General features: G+C 41.1%; 1 protein-coding gene across 1 annotated transcript in view; it reads right to left on the bottom strand.

Moving 5' to 3' along the window:
- Nucleotides 1–17,718, bottom strand: part of LOC145409341 (sodium-coupled monocarboxylate transporter 1-like) — a 150,041-nt gene that overhangs the window by 11,950 nt on the left and 120,373 nt on the right. The window contains exons 8-9 of the mRNA XM_080279812.1: nucleotides 6,883–7,001; nucleotides 2,342–2,496 (exon numbers count right to left, since the gene is read on the bottom strand). Of these exons, the coding sequence (XP_080135938.1) occupies nucleotides 2,342–2,496; nucleotides 6,883–7,001 (274 nt within the window). The remainder of the gene's footprint in view (nucleotides 1–2,341; nucleotides 2,497–6,882; nucleotides 7,002–17,718) is intronic.

The raw sequence follows: 17,718 nt of genomic DNA, 5'->3' as shown, positions 1-17,718 counted from the left end.
TTAGATGTCGTTCGCTTAGAATGGATGTAAAGAGAAGGCTGTATGAGGGTGTTGTGGTACCGACTACGTTATATGGGGCTGAAACATGGAATATGGGTGTAACAGAGAGGAAAAGTTTGAATGTAATGGAGATGAGGTGTCTGAGGAGTATGTGTGGAGTGACGCATATGGATCGGGTGCAAAATGATGAAGTGCGAAGGAGAATTGGAGTTGTTCGGGAGATGGCTGGTAGAGTTGAGCAGACGGTGTTGCGATGGTTGGGCATATGGAGAGAATGGATAATGAGCGATTGGTGAAAAGATAACTAGATCTGATGTGAGAGGTGTAAGGCTGAGAGGAAGACCACGAATAGGATGGATGGACAGTGTGAAGAGAGCGCTGGATGCGAGAGGGATGTCTGTTGAGCAAGGAAGAGTGGCTGTGCGTGACAGAAATAAATGGAGAGAAATTATGAATGAATAAGTGATGACGCAGCCCTGAGGGGATATACTCCCGCTTTTGGTCTGATCAGCTAGTCAGGTCAGGTGCGGTTAAGGGGATGGGTCTGTTATGATGTGGCAGGGGTAAACCAGTTCTGCTGTCGGGCCCTGCTGCGGATGTCACTGATTGCATTGCGCAGTTGACCCTTGTACAGTGTGGTGCGGTGAGGATCTGTCCGTTCTCCCCTTTGGGGCTAAGATGCGAATGAATGTGTTTGAATGGATAAGTAAATGGGGAGTGTGTCGTCCTGTCTCGGCTACCTCCCTTTCCTTGGGGGAAGCAGCCTAGGTATATAGATAGATAGAAAGAAGTTACAATTAATATGTTGACATACTGTACGATACTGGTCTTGTGCAATACCTCTCTCAGTTATTTGCTTTATAAGGTCGTTTGTATTGCACATCCTTTGCAATTCTCGTGTGTTGCAGGAACATCTCAGTCTGCTGGTGTGGGTGAAGGAGTAGGTTATCCATGTATGACGAAATGACGGACCCTGTCGCTGGTTACCTTTAATTATTATAAGTGTACTATCAGTTACCAGGTTCTGAAGCCCATGGTTGATGCTGTTGTTAGAAGGCTCATCTGAACATGAACCTAGCCTTCCTTAGGTAAACCAAATAAACCTTATTCGCTTTAGTCTAATCTAACTTACCTAAACTTAACCTAGCTTTCCAAATGTTAACATCTGTCACTAATCTAACTTGACATTACTGAAACTTTATTCCTTAACTTAATCTATCTAACCAAAAGCAATATTCCCTTACAATCTAACATGACATACCCAACTCTAACATATTAACCTAACCTTCTTTACCTTATCCTAACCTAACCTAACCTAACCTACTGCAACCCAAGCCTACCCTCCCTAACCTAGCCTGGTCAAATTAAACTCAGCCTAACCTACCCCATCCCTTCTAACTTAGCGAAACTTCTCTTACGTACACCTAACTGAACCTAATAAAGCATAACTCAGACTAAAACGTCGTGAATGGTGGGACTGTAGTCGTAGTAGCAGTCATTGTAGTAGTTGTAGTAGTAGTGGTGGTGGTGGCGTTGGTAATGGTAGTAGTAGTAGTAGCAGTAGCAGTAGTACCTTCACGTTCATCCGGAACGTGAACTCCATGAATTGCAAACTGAACTTCTGCAGTCCACAAGCATCATTTGGAGGGAATGAGGATGGAGGCTGAGGGACGGTTGTATAAACAACAAGGGAGCCTTCAAGTTATATCCGTACCATCGTAAGAAAAGTGTCTCTCTCCAGCACGGTAACATCGGTACTGCTGAATAAGTCGTCTCCACAACACACAAGAAACTGCAGGTGAATGCAGTATATGGACCACCCTGCGAAATGCTACTCTGAACAACGACAGTCTAATTCAAGGCAGCCTTCATTAACCCAATCTTTTAAACTAACTAAATAGCCTAACCTGGTGGTAGGTGGTGGCGAACATCGTTCACTCACTTGAAGTAGTGCTGCCTAGTCTACTTTTTCCTAAGTGCCTCTGCATTGATTAACAAGACTAATGGCTTCCTACAATCCAAGGAAAACATATACAACGCTGGAAGGTAACCATAATAATGGGGTGCCGTTGAGCCTACTAACATGCCTCCGTTAACTGACTGGGGACGCAAATGCGGCGTCCGTCCAGAAACTAAACCTCCACACTCTTCCCCGTGCCTCCCCAAAGCATAATGCTGTCCAGCACAAGGGGTCATTGCTTCACGGTGCAGAATAGCCCTGCAGGGGTGACTACTTGTTAATGGTTGATGGGTCTACTCATCGAGACAGACCAGGGTTGATCATCTGCTATTACGTAACTTAACGTAAGCTATATATTATGAGCGGCGGGACTGTACTGACTCTTGCCGTGACCCAGGGTGCGCAGACACCGGCCAGGAAGACGCCTTGGATAGGGCCCATTAGGGAGCCGGAGACGCTAGTGATGACGTGAAGGATGTTGCCCAGCTCACCCGCAGCCATACCCACCAGCATGCTGCCTGTGCCGACAACACCAGCTGAAGCCATAATAGACATTGCTCAGAGTGACATCATAACCATCCACACAAATAAGTACAGTACTAGAAAACAAAAATTTGCCTCTAAAATAATTCTTAAGAAGTAGGAATGGCAAAAGTACACAGATAAGAGATGAAAATAGCACAGAAACAAGAGAGCATTCAGGATGGGAGAATATCTAGAGACCCATTCCCATTCCTACATTACACCAGCTATAAGTTTGTGGCTCAAGTGTGGAATGTAGTAATGGGTATAGGTCTCCAAATCTCTCATCCTGAATGCTGTCTTGTTTCCGTACTTTTTTCATTTCTTATCTGTGCAATTCTGTCATTCCTGCCCCATAACAATCATTTTAGAAGAAATTTTTTGTATTTTAGATTCTTATCTCTTCGTGGAAGTATAATTATGCATAAAACAAGAGTTAGAGTTGGATTGTTACATGCACAGCATACTGAAAGAAGAAAACGCGGGTGAAGTGTTCTGGTACGTTTCTAACTGGCGAGCTATAGCTAATATACAGAACATTGCACAATATGGCGTACTTACGGGTTACCGCGATGCGATTTTCAGGCTGTAACTCGCGAACCGTAGCCTGAATGCTTTTCTAAACGTGAAACGAGACATCTACACTTGACATGCAGCATTTTGGTATATAGCAGCCCGTAGGCCCTTTTATTTTGGAGTTATGACTGATGAAGGAAGAATGAACAAGACTGATATCTTTGAGGTTCAATACTGCGACTCTTACGAAGGTTAGCAAGATTGTGAGAGTAGTTTTGCACTTGAATAGGGGAGTCCTTTTAGTTCACAAGCTTATGAACAGGGTTTTGCGACTGTTTTCGCGCGAATGCTCCAATACCCTATGGTACAGGACGCCATTTTGATCCTGCGCTGTTCCTTCTTACGGAGAGCTACCGCACTCCGTGATCATGTGCAGGAAGAAACACAGAACTATATGAAGCTCTGCATATTCCCTAATGCTTTGGACTGCATAGTCTCTCAGATGAGCTATGCGTAGCTTTTTTATTTAATCAAAGTTTTGACTGCCTACCAAATGCCGGGGGGTCATGGTCATTCAGCCAGTTATTTAATGTATTGAATTTATTTATTTCCATAGTTAATATATATATATATATATATATATATATATATATATATATACATATATATATATATATATATATATATATATATATATATATATATATATATATATATATATATATATATATATATACACACACACAGACAGAGAGTGGTCCATATTAATAAGAGAGGAAAATTAATTTTAGAATATTTTCTTTGCTTGAAATGCAAATCCTGAGTTTAGGAGTAACCTCTTTTGACACCAAATTTTAGCCGAACTGAATGATATTCAGGCTACTGGTTCCGCATCTTACCAAAAGTTTGAGCCTAATCTATCTATCTATTGCCAGATGCCTCAATCCAGTTCGGGGTGGCCACAAACAAGACGCCTCCACGTCGCCCTGTCCCACGCCATTTCACTGCCCTGCTCCCAACTCACATCCCCCTCTCTCATATACCTCTCCACCCCATCCCTCCATCTCATCCTCGGCCTCCCCCTCCCTCTTCCCCCCTCCACCTCACTCACATACACTCTCTTCGTCAGTCTTTCACCCTTCATCCTCTCCACATGGCCAAACCACCTCAGTGTGTTCCTCGTGACGCTTCCTATCACATTCACATCCACACCACAACGCTCCTTTTTATCCTCATTCGTCAGCCTGTCTCTCCATGTGACTCCACAGGCTCCTCTTAAATAACTCATTTCCACAGCTTTCACTCTTGAATTGTCTTTCCAACAACGTCCAAGCTTCACTTCCATACGCTAGAGTTGGTATCACAATACTGTCATGTAGTAACTTTTTCACTTCCATGCTCACTTCCCTGTTTCTTATCACTGCTTTCAAAGAACCAGCAACATTTCTTCCCTGCTGTACCCTTTCATGCACTTCACCTTCCAAACCTCCATCCTTACTCATCATACTACCCAAGTACTTAAACATACTCACATTTTCCAATTCCTCACCATCCAACCTCGCTGTACATTCATTGACTTCACCTCTCTCAAAGACCATCACTTTGCTCTTCCCTGCATTCACCTTTAGATTCCGTTTCTTACACACTCTCCCAAACTCATCCACCAAGCCTTGCAGCTCCCCTTCGTCTTCACTCAAAAACACAGTATCATCTGCAACAACATTACAGGGAGTTTCCAAACACAATCCTCTCTCACAAGGGCCACTCCAACATCCACTACCCTACCTTGTACCTCTTTTATTACCCCATCCATGTACAGATTGAACAACCATGGAGACATGACACATCCCTGTTTCAACCCAACCTTCAAGGAGAAAAATTCATTTAGTTCACCATCCACACGCACTGCAGCCTTAGCACCATCATACATACCCTTCATAGCATTCAACAACTTCCCATCTACTCCATATATTCTTAATACTTTCCACAATCCTTGTCTATCCACCCTGTCATATGCTTTCTTCAAATCCATGAAAGCCGCATACAACTTCTTTCCCTTCTCTAGAAACTTTTCCACCTAAGATCTAAGAATGAATATCTGATCTACACAACCTCTTCCCTTCCTCAAGCCTCCCTGTTCTTCTCCAACTAATTCCTCTGTTCTTTCTCTAACCCTGTTAAAAAGTATCCTACCATACACTTTTCCTATTATACTAAGAAGACAAATGCCCCTATGATTACCACACACTTCTTTTTCCCCTTTTCCTTTGTACAAGGGAATAATTATACCTGACTTCCAATCCTCCGTGACTCTACCTTCCTCCCAGGCCAACCTACACATCTTCCATATCCATTCTGCTACAATCTCTCCCCCATGCTTCAGCATTTCACACACTCCAATTCCTGGGGCTTTCCCCAATTAATTTTCTTCATTGCTTCCACAACTTCTATCCTACTGATTTCTTCCTGTCTTCTCACCTCTCTCCTTCTCCCAGCCATTCCCCAGCCACTTATACTCGCATTACTTCCATCCTCTATGTTCAACAATTCCTTAAAGTGTTCTCTTCATCTGCTCACTTTTTCTCCCTTCTCCACTAGTAATCTACCATTTTTATCTTTCACTCCCCTGCTAACTTCATTTCCACCCTATTTTACTCTCTTCATCTCATTCGAGAATATTTTCTTACAGTCCCTCCACTTTACACTCAAATTCCTTCCAAATTCCTCATCCAATCTCTTCTTACTCTCTCTTACCAATCTTTTCACCTCTCTCTTTCTTTCTACATATAACTCTCTCTTCCGCCTCTCAACTTCTTCCACGCCCCTATTTCTCATCCATTCATTGTATGCTTTCTTCTTTTGTGACACAGCCTGTCTCACCTCTTCAGTCCACCACGCTGTTCCTTGCACCCCCCTCCGTCTTCTCTTCATCCCACGCACCACATCATATGCAGCACATAGTTCTTCTGTAAATATCCTGCACACACCTTCCACGTCCCCCGTCTGCTCCAGTTCATATTTCCCCAATCGTTCCTCCACTTCTCTCTTATACTCTGCCTTTTTCTCATCCTCTTGTAACCTTTCCACTCTACTTGCAACTACTCCTTCCTCTCGCCTTTCCCTTCTTCTATTTCTCCATCTTACTTGGATCCTAATTCTGGCCACCACAAAGTAATGGTCAGAAAGTCCACTCCCCCAACCTCTATAAGCTCTTGCATCCATTACACATCATCGCCTAATAAGCAGAAGTATTATTGTGATAATAATAATTTTTATTTGAAAACAGTGTTTGGTTTTGGCCTACTTCACAGAAGGCTACCTTCTAGTAATAACTATTTTTTTTTTTTTTTGTCAGGGATTTGCCTTTTGAGTTTATTTTAAGCACTTCTTTATTATGACTGAAGTGTAATTGTCAACGCAGGTGATGAAAAGCAGGAACAAAACCAGGATTTGGCTTGTTGGCCAACCAAGTGAAAGATTACTTGGAAATAAGTTACCCTCTTGTGGAGAAGTGTTAACTGTTCTGCCTGATGCGAACAGAGTCACGAACACTGAGGGATTCAGCATGTGTTCTGTTTGAGGAACTAGGGTGATTCTGGGAGAAAGCTCGACTTGCTGTATCTGAGCCACTTAATCGTATCCCCAGAATCGATGCTCTCTATAAAGAATCGAGAAAGATGGAATACAGAAAGAGAGGAGAAGAAGAGAAAAAACTTCCAAGAACTATTTAAAATTGTGTGTGTGTGTGTGTGTGTGTGTGTGTGTGTGTGTGTGTGTGTGTGTGTGTGTGTGTGTGTGTGTGTGTATGTTTACCCTTGTGTCACTGAACCCCGGGGTTAGCCTTGTTAACATATACTATTAGTATTACTGCACAAGTAACTTACATAAGAGTTTGAGAGCAGTGGTTGCTGCAGTGGGTGACAACCTTCTGAAGTATACAAAGTCCTTCAGGAAATCTTCCCATACCAGACACGCAATAGAGTTGCCGTAGCTGGATAGCGAGCTGTTGAGAGAAAAGCCAGTTGTTAGTCACTTTACTGCTACAAGTTTCACTTAGTTAGAAAAAAAATGTTTACAGGTAAATTTGTACATCCTTGGCTTCTTTACTACGAAAAGTCGCTGTAAAGCTGAATAAAATCCTCTGGCTTTACCGTCGAGGGAAATGTGGATGTGTGTTTCACCTGTTCTCTTTATCCTTTCCTTTTTGCCGTGTACTTGTTCTAAGTTCATAGAGGTTGGTATGTTTCTCTACCCACAGATGTTTCTCTTTGGTAGGATAGATTAAGGAGGAAACTATGCTTTAACTGTTAAGCAGAAGCAGCGGAAATGTAGGCGAACGTATATCCGTGACTGTATCATGAATAAAACAAAAGTATAGAAGCCCTTAACACGAGAGTTTTTTTTTTTTTAAGCCGAAAGAAGTCGTCCGGGAGCAGTAAAAATAAGGGAAAAAAAATCCTTAACATTTTCACCTTTAGAGGTTTTTCCTAAATGAATGAACTCATGTCATGAACACAGGTATATGAAAAACGCGTTTATCAACCGCATACCTGTTTTAAGCCAACATAACCATCAACTGTCACAACAGTCAGCCAACATAATCGATAGCCGGAATAAATCGACAGGAGATGGTAGTAGATGGTGGCGACCATCATCCACCCACATGATATAATGCTGCCTACATGATATAGTGTTGCCTACTTCTCCCTTCACTTTTATATATTTTTCTGTGTCTGCCATCTACTCTTCATCAATCGTATCATCATCATCATCATCATAATCATCATCATCATCATCATCATCATCATCATTATCATCATCATCCGGACCTCCTTTCCCACCCTAGGGCAGGGTGAGGAGTAGCAACGTTACTTTTTATTAATCTTCATTCCACTTCAGGTGATTCTGTTCTGAATGACATGCCTAATGGTTTCCTGTAACCCAGGAAACCTTTTACAGTCCTGGGTGGTAACCATTTAACCAATTCACGGTGTACTGTGGAGACTAAGGAGCTCAACACTGCTGGATGGAGTGACGCAAATGCGGTGTCCATTCTGGAACGAGACTTCCATACGCCTCCCCGAGCCTCGCTGTGACTAATCGCAGTCTACCACAACTTGGTTCATTGCACAAGATGGCCCTGCAGGTAGCAGTTTCCTCTCTGCAGTTGTCGGGTCTACTCGGTTAGACAGACCAGGGTTACTCAACAACAGATACAGCAACCTTCGGAAGAACACCAGTAGAACCTTTCTTGCGTGAACTAGTAGGACTAAATTACATCCTTAGTCATTCCCATCAATTCAGGCATTATTACATCCATTCTTATATGTGAAATTATAGTCAGTTTGCTTCACTTGATGGAAATGAACCATTTCCATAACGATCTTCTGTGCGAAATTCGATTCAGTTAGTTCTCGCTTGATAAAATTTAACCACTTTTTTAGACAGTATAATATACAGAGTCGTGGTTATATCAAATTTGATAAGCCTTAGTTAAGAGGCGGGCAAAAGTGTCCTGGGTGGGATCCAGCACTTTGAAACAGGAGGGGGGAGAGATTCCCATCAGAATAAACACTGAATACATTTAAGCAAAACAGGCAATGAAAATGCAATTTTGTTTCACGTTTCTTCATAGGAGTGCAACAGTATAAACAAGTGGAAGTGCAATGAAGCATTTACTGCATGTATTTTGGTAAATAGGCTTGTTCCTTATTATCTGATCATTGTTTTGCTGACAGTTGGGGGGAAGCACACTCCTCTACCTCCTCCCCCCCTTAATTCCTTTCCTGAGTGTCCTTGGTTACTAATCAAATTTATCCTCTAATCTCTGACAACACTTGGACATAAACTAAGCTGAAAGGGGCTGAAGATCTTTGTTCGCTTAAAGTAGTACTAGTTGTTGCTGTTGTTGTAGCCCCAGGATCATCTAAAACGTGAATCCAATGGACTTTTGGCATAAGTTGCAATCATCTTGCGAACTCCATCCGCTTTTCAAGGGAAGTAGCTGAGGGACGTTTCAAATACAGGAAGTTGACCTCCCGAGGATACTGATGTCACCACATGATGGCGCTCGTTAGAGTCATGTTCAGACTGATCACATCATTCATGGCCCTTTATTGACAGTTCATTTGTCAAGTTATCTTTGATTAATTGAAGAGGAGTAGTTTGGCCTGTTCAAGATATTTAAACATTTCGTTACGGCGACGTCTTTTTGTATTTTATTCATGTTAACACCAGACGAAATAATTCATTCTGAAGAGAGCATTTGCAGAGGCGGGATTAGAAGCAATCTCCACTAACCTTTTGTAACACGATTTCACTCTCAAAACTGAAACTAATCTTGTGAAAATAGCAAAAAAATAATTGAAAAATATGTCATTGCAATGGAGGGATTGATGTTCCTTCAGGTTCATCAAGGTCATTCATGAACAATTAGGGCCATTCAGAAGCAATGATACTCCTGTCATTTCAATTTGGCCAAATTATCTCCATCTTGAATACTGATATGTAACAAGAGATTAGCAGAGAATATGATACTATTCGCGAAGTGCTGTGGGGGATAATGTAAAGCCGCAACAGTGTCCTTTTCCTGCCTGTAAGCTACGTGAAAAATGCTGAAAGAGAACGAACGTCTGGGCCAAGTAACGTGAACGTACTTTAGGTCTACTGAAGTTCACCATGACCTCTCTGGGTCCATTCAGATTATTTGGGTAAATTCAGGTCCTTCAGATGATATAGAGGGACGCCTTCACGTGGAGGCACCGATATAACCAGGAAGAGGAGCAGCCCATTTATACAAACAAACTCCATTTCTAACCCCCGAAAGGGAGATAGTGGTCTGCAGGAAAAGGATAACTTCAACCTGCAGGCCACCATTCTCACATCGAAGTGAGCCTGGGCCCACAACAACAGTAACACCAGGTCCATTCAGTGTCACTTTGGTTTCCACAACAGAATCATATTTTGGCCATCACAAGATAATTTCATACCTTCAACTAAATAATCATTTAATTGTGGGTACCATAAAATAACTTTGAGATATCATATGTTTACTTTGGTCATACTAAGATAATACAGTAAAAGCCCAATGATAGACTTCAAAGGTCCGGATTTTGCGAAGATCCTGGCTGCATCTTGATCCGAGCCATGATGTATAGAACTGTGAATAAACACTCCCCACTCACCACCCTCAGCAGGTGATAAGTGCATATGTAATGCAGAGAAGCATTGCACATTTGTAATCGATGGTGTTTGGTTGGTCGAGTACTTTGTCCATTACGGTAAATCTACTTTGACTGTGTAGTTAGTCATAGTTGTTAGTGTTTTTAGGTATTAATGTACGATACTGATTTGTTTGTTAGGTTTCTCGATTTTAGGCACTCTGATGAGGCTATTTTTTGGTTTCCTCTTGAGCACATCATGTTAAATAATAAGGTTGTTTTATTATAAAAAAAAAAAAATACAAAATTGACTTAACTACCTTCGCTTCCGGGCAGGTGGATGATAAAAAAAAAAAATCATTTCGCCACTCAAAGTATGATATCATCAGGGAGAGATCGTAACATCCGTTTTACAATTGGCGTCTCTGAACAACTAAAGACGACGACGATGACCATGATACAGCGAGGACACCTCATACCACAAACTCTCCACGGAACGGTTTTCTGGCAGACCAACTTCTGTACTTCACTGACACCCATAGAACACGGTTTGAACTGTTCTGTTCTCATTTGGGGGAACTTCAGTTGCATGATTATATAGTCACAGCATATGACAGGAAACCAGACGAGGACAGGCATTCTTCCGTCCTAAGACCATGGACTTGAACACACACACACACACACACACACACACACACACACACACACACACACACACACACACACACACACACACACACACACATATATATATATATATATATATATATATATATATATATACATATACAAAGGTAAACACACGCTTTACTTTAAGCAGTTGAAGCACCTTAAGCTCCTGTCACACATACGCGACTCAAGGGCCGACCGCGACGAGACTCAAGGTCGTGTCCTAGTTGGATCCCACGCCTCCCTATTGGCCCCGAATCTGCTCCGCTCATGACTGCCTAACGACCGCGTCAGGATGCCACACTACCGGTCATGACATCATCAAGAATGCAACAAGATTACAAGGCGACCAGGAGGCGACGGAGCTACGAGTCTTCAATTTTGAAATTTAACGAATTTTTGTCAGCCACGACCGTGACACGACCGCCCAAAAACACAAGACAACTGCGTGACGCATTTGGGGAATGCACCCTGAGTGATAGTAGTAGAATGGATGTGGAAGATGTGCAGATTGGCCTGGGAGGAAGGTAGAGTCCTGGAGGATTGGAAGTCAGGTATAATTATTCCCTTGTACAAAGGAAAGGGGGAAAAAGAAGTGTGTGGTGATCATAGGGGCATCTGTCTTCTTAGTATAATAGGAAAAGTGTATGGTAGAATACTTATTGACAGAGTTAGAGAAAGAACAGAGGAATTAGTTGGAGAAGAACAGGGAGGCTTTAGGAAGGGAAGAGGTTGTGTAGATCAGATATTCATTCTTAGATCTTTAGTGGAAAAGTTTCTAGAGAAGGGAAAGAAGTTGTATGCGGCTTTCATGGATTTGGAGGAAGCATATGACAGGGTGGATAGACAAGGATTGTGGAAAGTGTTAAGAATTTATGGAGTAGATGGGAAGTTGTTGAATGCTGTGAAAAGTATGTACGATGGTGCGAAGGCTGCAGTGCATGTGGATAGTGAACTAAGTGAATTTTTCTCTTTGAAAGATGGGTTGAAACAGGGATGTGTCATGTCTTCATGGTTGTTCAATCTGTACATGGAAGGGGTAATAAAAGAGGTACAAGGTAGGGTAGTGGATGTTGGAGTGGCGCTGATGAGAGAGGATAGTGTTTGGAAACTCCCTGTACTGTTGTTTGCAGATGATACTGTGTTGTTGAGTGAAAACGAAGGGGAGCTGCAAGGCTTGGTGGATAAGTTTGGGAGAGTGTGTAAGAAACGGAATCTAAAGGTGAATGTAGGGAAGAGTAAAGTGATGGTCCTTGAGAGAGGTGAAGTCAGTGAATGTTCAGCGAGGTTGGATGGTGAGGAATTGGAAAATGTGAGTACGTTTAAGTACTTGGGTAGTGTGGTGTGTAAGGATGGAGGTTTGGAGGGTGAAGTGCTTGAATGGGTACAGCAGGGAAGAAAGGTTGCTGGTTCTTTGAAAGCAGTGATAAGAAACAGGGAAGTGAGCATGGAAGTGAAAAAGTTACTACATGACAGTATTGTGATACCAACTCTAACGTATGGAAGTGAAGCTTGGACGTTGTTGGAAGGACACAAGTCAAGAGTGAGAGCAGTGGAAATGAGTTATTTAAGAGGAGCCTGTGGAGTCACATGGAGAGACAGGCTGACGAATGAGGATATAAAGGAGCGTTGTGGTGTGGATGTGGATGTGACAGGAAGCGTTATGAGGAACACACTGAGGTGGTTTGGCCATGTGGAGAGGATGGAGGGTGAAAGACTGACGAAGAGAGTGTATGTGAGTGAGGTGGAGGGGGGAAGAGGGAGGGGGAGGCCGAGGATGAGATGGAGGGATGGGGTGGAGAGGTATATGAGAGAGGGGGGTGTGAGTTGGGAGCAGGGCAGTGAAATGGCGGGGGAGAGGGCGACTTGGAGGTGATTTGTTTGTGGCCACCCCAAACGGGATTGAGGCGTCTGGCAATAGATAGATAGATAGATAGACCCTGACCCCCCCACAACATCCCCCACGTCCCCCCCACGACCGACCCATGGGGAAGGGCATCACACCTAGACCACCAATGACACCCAGTGCATCACCATGGACCTCTCCTGTGTCCAGTCAGTTGATGTGGGACATGCAGTCATAACGTTTTTTTTTTTTCGGCGACAGCATCACGACATGCAATGACCACATCATGATGCATCCAATTGAGCTAAGACTGCTTCAAGACCGATGTACAACACTCCCGACTGTGACGGAACTGTGACACGACTTTTGGCAAGTCGTGAGGCCCGACGAGTTGCCCCAGCGGCTTACGAGCTCCCTAAAGAGTCCAGGCTTTGTCTGCGAATCAAGGGACGATCAATGAAAAAATGCGTTACGATCTTGAGTTGCGCCTCGGTCGGCCCTTGAGTCATTTGTGTGTGACAGGGGCTTTACTGAATCAGTTCTTCCTCATCCTGATAATGTTATATTTTTCTGTTGATTTCTGAGGTGGCAAATAAACGGTTATTGTTAAATCTGTTTCCCTGTTCTTTTTAGCAATGTGCCACTGTGTCAACTCTTGTTTTTTTCGTCAGCTTAATGGCGGTCATATATTCAAAGAACGATTTGATGCCACACTTATACGGTTACTGAGCAGAGGTGGGATGGTGGTATGAAACTCTATTAAGAAAAAATCATTGCTAAGATCAGGATTTTCAAAGATCCAAACAACCTTTCCTCTCATATGTTAGGGATCTTCGAGCCTTTACACTATAGTCTGGGCCATAATGAGGTTCTTTAATTTTGGCCATCACAAGATAATCTCATTTAGGCAATAACAACATAAACATTTTTGGCAGTCAGATAATAAGTTTATACTGGACACCACAAGATGATTTTAACTGATTTAATATCTCTAATTGAGGGGATTTAAAATACTGAGTGATCCTGTTATTCGGCTTTCCATTCTTATGTGTTGCGAGTATGGTTCAGGTTGTGACTCTCGATTCTTGTAGTAGGAGTTAAAGATGAACACAGGGAGTTTATCTTGATTTATTATCTTCAGAGAAAATCTTAAGTTGAGCAGTGTATGTATTACAGAGACTGAATACACTAAATAAGTCTAGTTGGACCCCTCTTCTTGTTCACTCTCTCCACTACCTGTCGGTTCTATGGCTAGCCTCCTTCTGAGCTCTGCTTCCTAAATTCTGGTGTAGCAGGGGTTGTGTCACGTGTGTTACACTGTTGTTGGAATGTTCTAGAAACCTGTGTGTGAGTATGTGTGTATATGTGTGTATGGTCACTATGCATTGTTCGTATGCTATCTTGCTGACACACTACCTATATCATCCCCTGACTTGCTGATTCCAGTGTATTGACAACATTTCCTCAGTTACACTTGCAAGATCATTTCCCGTTCCCAGGCTTGCCTGGAGCTCTGTCTATCTATCTATTTATCTATCTATCTATCATGTTTTCTGTAATTAATTGTATTTATAATATGGAGTCCTAAAACTGCTCGGCCACACACTGGAGGTCCTCCGACAGTAGTTATCATTGACATATGCTAATCTATTAGTACATAATATTGATTATAATATTGTATTCATATAATATTCATAGTAAATTGCAATGATCTAGTAATATTACAATTTAAACAAGTTGTATACATATTTGAATAAATGCACTAAAGGTAAACTATTTAACTGTAATACAGTATGTACTTGGGTTATTGTAGTGAAATGCATACATGCAAGAAAAAAAAAAAGTTTAAAATTAAGATTATGGTAAGAGTTATTAATATTTCATTTAAAGATAATGGTACTGGTATGCCATACTTCTATATCATGGGTCATTCTTCTTTGTATTATATATATATATATATATATATATATATATATATATATATATATATATATATATATATATATATATATATATATATATATATATAATTAATACTATATACAAAATATGTACACTTCATTCAGGGGGGTTAACTTGGATGTTAACTCTACCCCTACTAAATACTGACTCCAAATTAGCAATTCTTGCATGCATTCTGTGTATTGCGAACAGCAGTACTGCAAATACAATGCAGAAGATTATAAAGACAGTAGGTGCTGGGCTATACACATAATATGGGTTGAACATACTCAAACTCAAATCTTCCCAGGGCTTCATTGTTTCATTGATCAGTTGCATAGTTCAAACTTAGGGGAAGTCAACTTAATACTTGTGCTCATGTTTAAGTCCATATCAGGCAGTGGGTGGAAATGTTTGTGTGTATGATTGAGAATGGCGTAGTGATTGATGGTGGATAAAGTGGACATGGATGGTGTAAATACCGCACAGTAGTCTGGTGCTATGTATAATCCTGAGGCTGAAGTATGAGATGGTGGTATATCTGGACAGACTATGTAAACTGATGTGTTATGAGTGAAATAAAAAAAACTGTGAGTGTCCGATGCGTTGATGGTGTACAAGCTTATCTGGAGCAAAAATGAAGTTGCAGATATTATGAATATTGTTATTTCTGATGATAGCCATTTCACAACTGACTGTATCAGTAGGCTGAAACATGAAAATGTACGCAGGACAAAGATGAACAGCATGTAAGGATGTGGGGCACTTCCGTACAATCGTTGATTCACTTGAGAAAGTGACAGTGTTCCGTCTCTTGGAGACCATGATGAGTTCGGTGTCTGTGTTGATGTTGATGATGACCAAAGTGTTGTTATTTTTAGAGGGGAAGGGGTGTATTTGGTATACTGTGAACAGGTCGTCAGTTATGAATGGTATATGAACTACTACTGATGTTGGTGTTAGTGTTGCTTCTAAATATGGATAATATTGCATGAATTCCCTACGTCGGAACAAAGGCTTCAATTTATGTTCATGTATGCCTTGACTGATTATCTGACGTAGCTCATGAACTGGGAGTAAGTCAATTGTGATCTTGCCATCACCAGCATTAAAAATTCCTTGCATAAGTGCCCTGTAACGAACTCTAGTGTTGTCTAATTGTAGTAGAATTGTGTCAGTATGTTCTGTGATGATCTAGAAGTGTTGGAAAAGTGTTATGTTACCTTCCATTTCATTTATTTTATCTACACTTACGAGAGCTGTTTTCTGCCTTTTTCAGATTTTTCACAATTGTCTTCATTGCTGAGTTATGTCCTGTGATGAATTTATCTTGGTATGTTAGTACCTGAGCTATTTTATTATTATTATTATCTTTTTTTTTAAGGTCATCCTCTGTAGCCAATCCAAAGATGTTCCCAAGAACTGCGCCACCCAGGTCGAACAAACCGCGCTTTTGGCGAGTACGTGTGATGTTATTCCTGTCGCTCAATACCTCCGTTCCATAAGATGGGAGATCTTGGATTATGATGAGCATAGTTGACTTTGCCTGTTCTATTTTCCATTTCGCTAACTTCACTATTTCATTCACTTCCTTTGTGTTATGTGCTTGTGAAACATAGCTTCCAATCATGAAGTCCAGGGTTTGCATAGATTTCGCGATATTTTCTAGATAAGAAGGTAATTCATACAAGTAATCCAGACTTATTTCAGTACTCATGACATCTTTTACGACTGAAGTCGTGGCCGTTGGAGCTATGAGGCATCCTTGTCGTACTATGTGTTGGGGGTCTAAGTGCGCATATCCTCTTGCTATGTAGAGGAGAATCCATAGCATAAGTCCCTTCATCGGTACCTACCGAAAAAAAAAAAAAATCTATTAATTTCCTAATATGGTCATGCTGTGGTCGATGATAGTGATGATGTGCGTTACGGTTGATTGTTATTTCATTTATAGAAGGAGTTTAAATCGATATTTAATTCTCGTAAATGATGTACTGTAGATTTTACTGGAACAGTTGCACCTATGTTTGATTGTTTGGTATATGACCTTAATTTTTTTTTAAATCATTGTTGTTTTCTTGCTTGGTTTCTTGAGTTACGTTCGCCTGTTCGGTTGTATCCGATGCTGAATAATTATTGGATAATTCCCTTGAAACTCGTTTTAAATGGTCAATATGAACTTGTTTCTCTTCGCCACTTGACAGTGACTTAATTAAAACTTTGTTGCTCTTATGTTAATTACTCTGTATGGGCCCTCAAATTTTGGGGATAATTCATTCTCTCGTATGAATGATACCATAAACAATGTCTCCTAAGCTGATAGGTGAATCTCTTGCCTTCTTGTTAAATACCTCCGTCATTTCTTCCTTGGACATCGTCAATTGTTTTTTGACTCTTTTGTGTATGTCCTGGAATTCACGTAAACGGAGTTTAGAGTAATCATCGTAATTGTATATGGGCAGACTGTCACCTTCTAGGAACTCATATGTTAGTTTTTTATCTGTCCCATATATAATAAATGGATCTATAAATAAATCCATAGGTGTGTCACCTATGGATTTATTTATAGATCCATTAATTGAGGCTTCTACTCTAGGAATCCAATCATCCCAGCTTGCATAATTTTCAATGAGAATGTGTCGTAGCACATCTAATACTTTCTTGTTTTGTCTCTCTACTAACCCATTAGATGCTGAGTGATAGGCTAAAACGTTAACCTTTTTGATGTTGTATTGTTTACATATTTCTTGTAAAAAATCAGAATTAAATTCTCCTCCATTATCACTTATTAGTGCCTTTGGGGTAGTAAAGCGACATATTACATTATCTGTTATTGCCTTTGCTACTGTCTCTGCTGTCTTATCTTTAATTGGAGCTAAAATGACATAACGGGAAAAATGATCCTTTGCTACGAATAGGTATTGGTTATTATTGTATGATAATGGCATCTTGAGTAAATCAACAGCGACAACGTCCCATGGTTGATGTGGTACAGGGTAATTACCCATCGGTGCTGGTGTGATTGGGTATCCTTTGTGTTTTGCACATGATTCGCATCTGTCTATAAGATTGTTTATATCTTTTCGTAATGAAGGCCAGTAATA

The sequence above is a fragment of the Coenobita brevimanus genome, chromosome 80, assembly GCF_032717465.1.
Source record: "Coenobita brevimanus isolate Jiangsu-jjx chromosome 80, ASM3271746v2, whole genome shotgun sequence".
In the NCBI taxonomy this organism is placed as follows: domain Eukaryota; kingdom Metazoa; phylum Arthropoda; class Malacostraca; order Decapoda; family Coenobitidae; genus Coenobita; species Coenobita brevimanus.
Note: the sequence above shows the minus strand (reverse complement) of the source record. Positions and strands in the feature narration are given on the sequence as shown.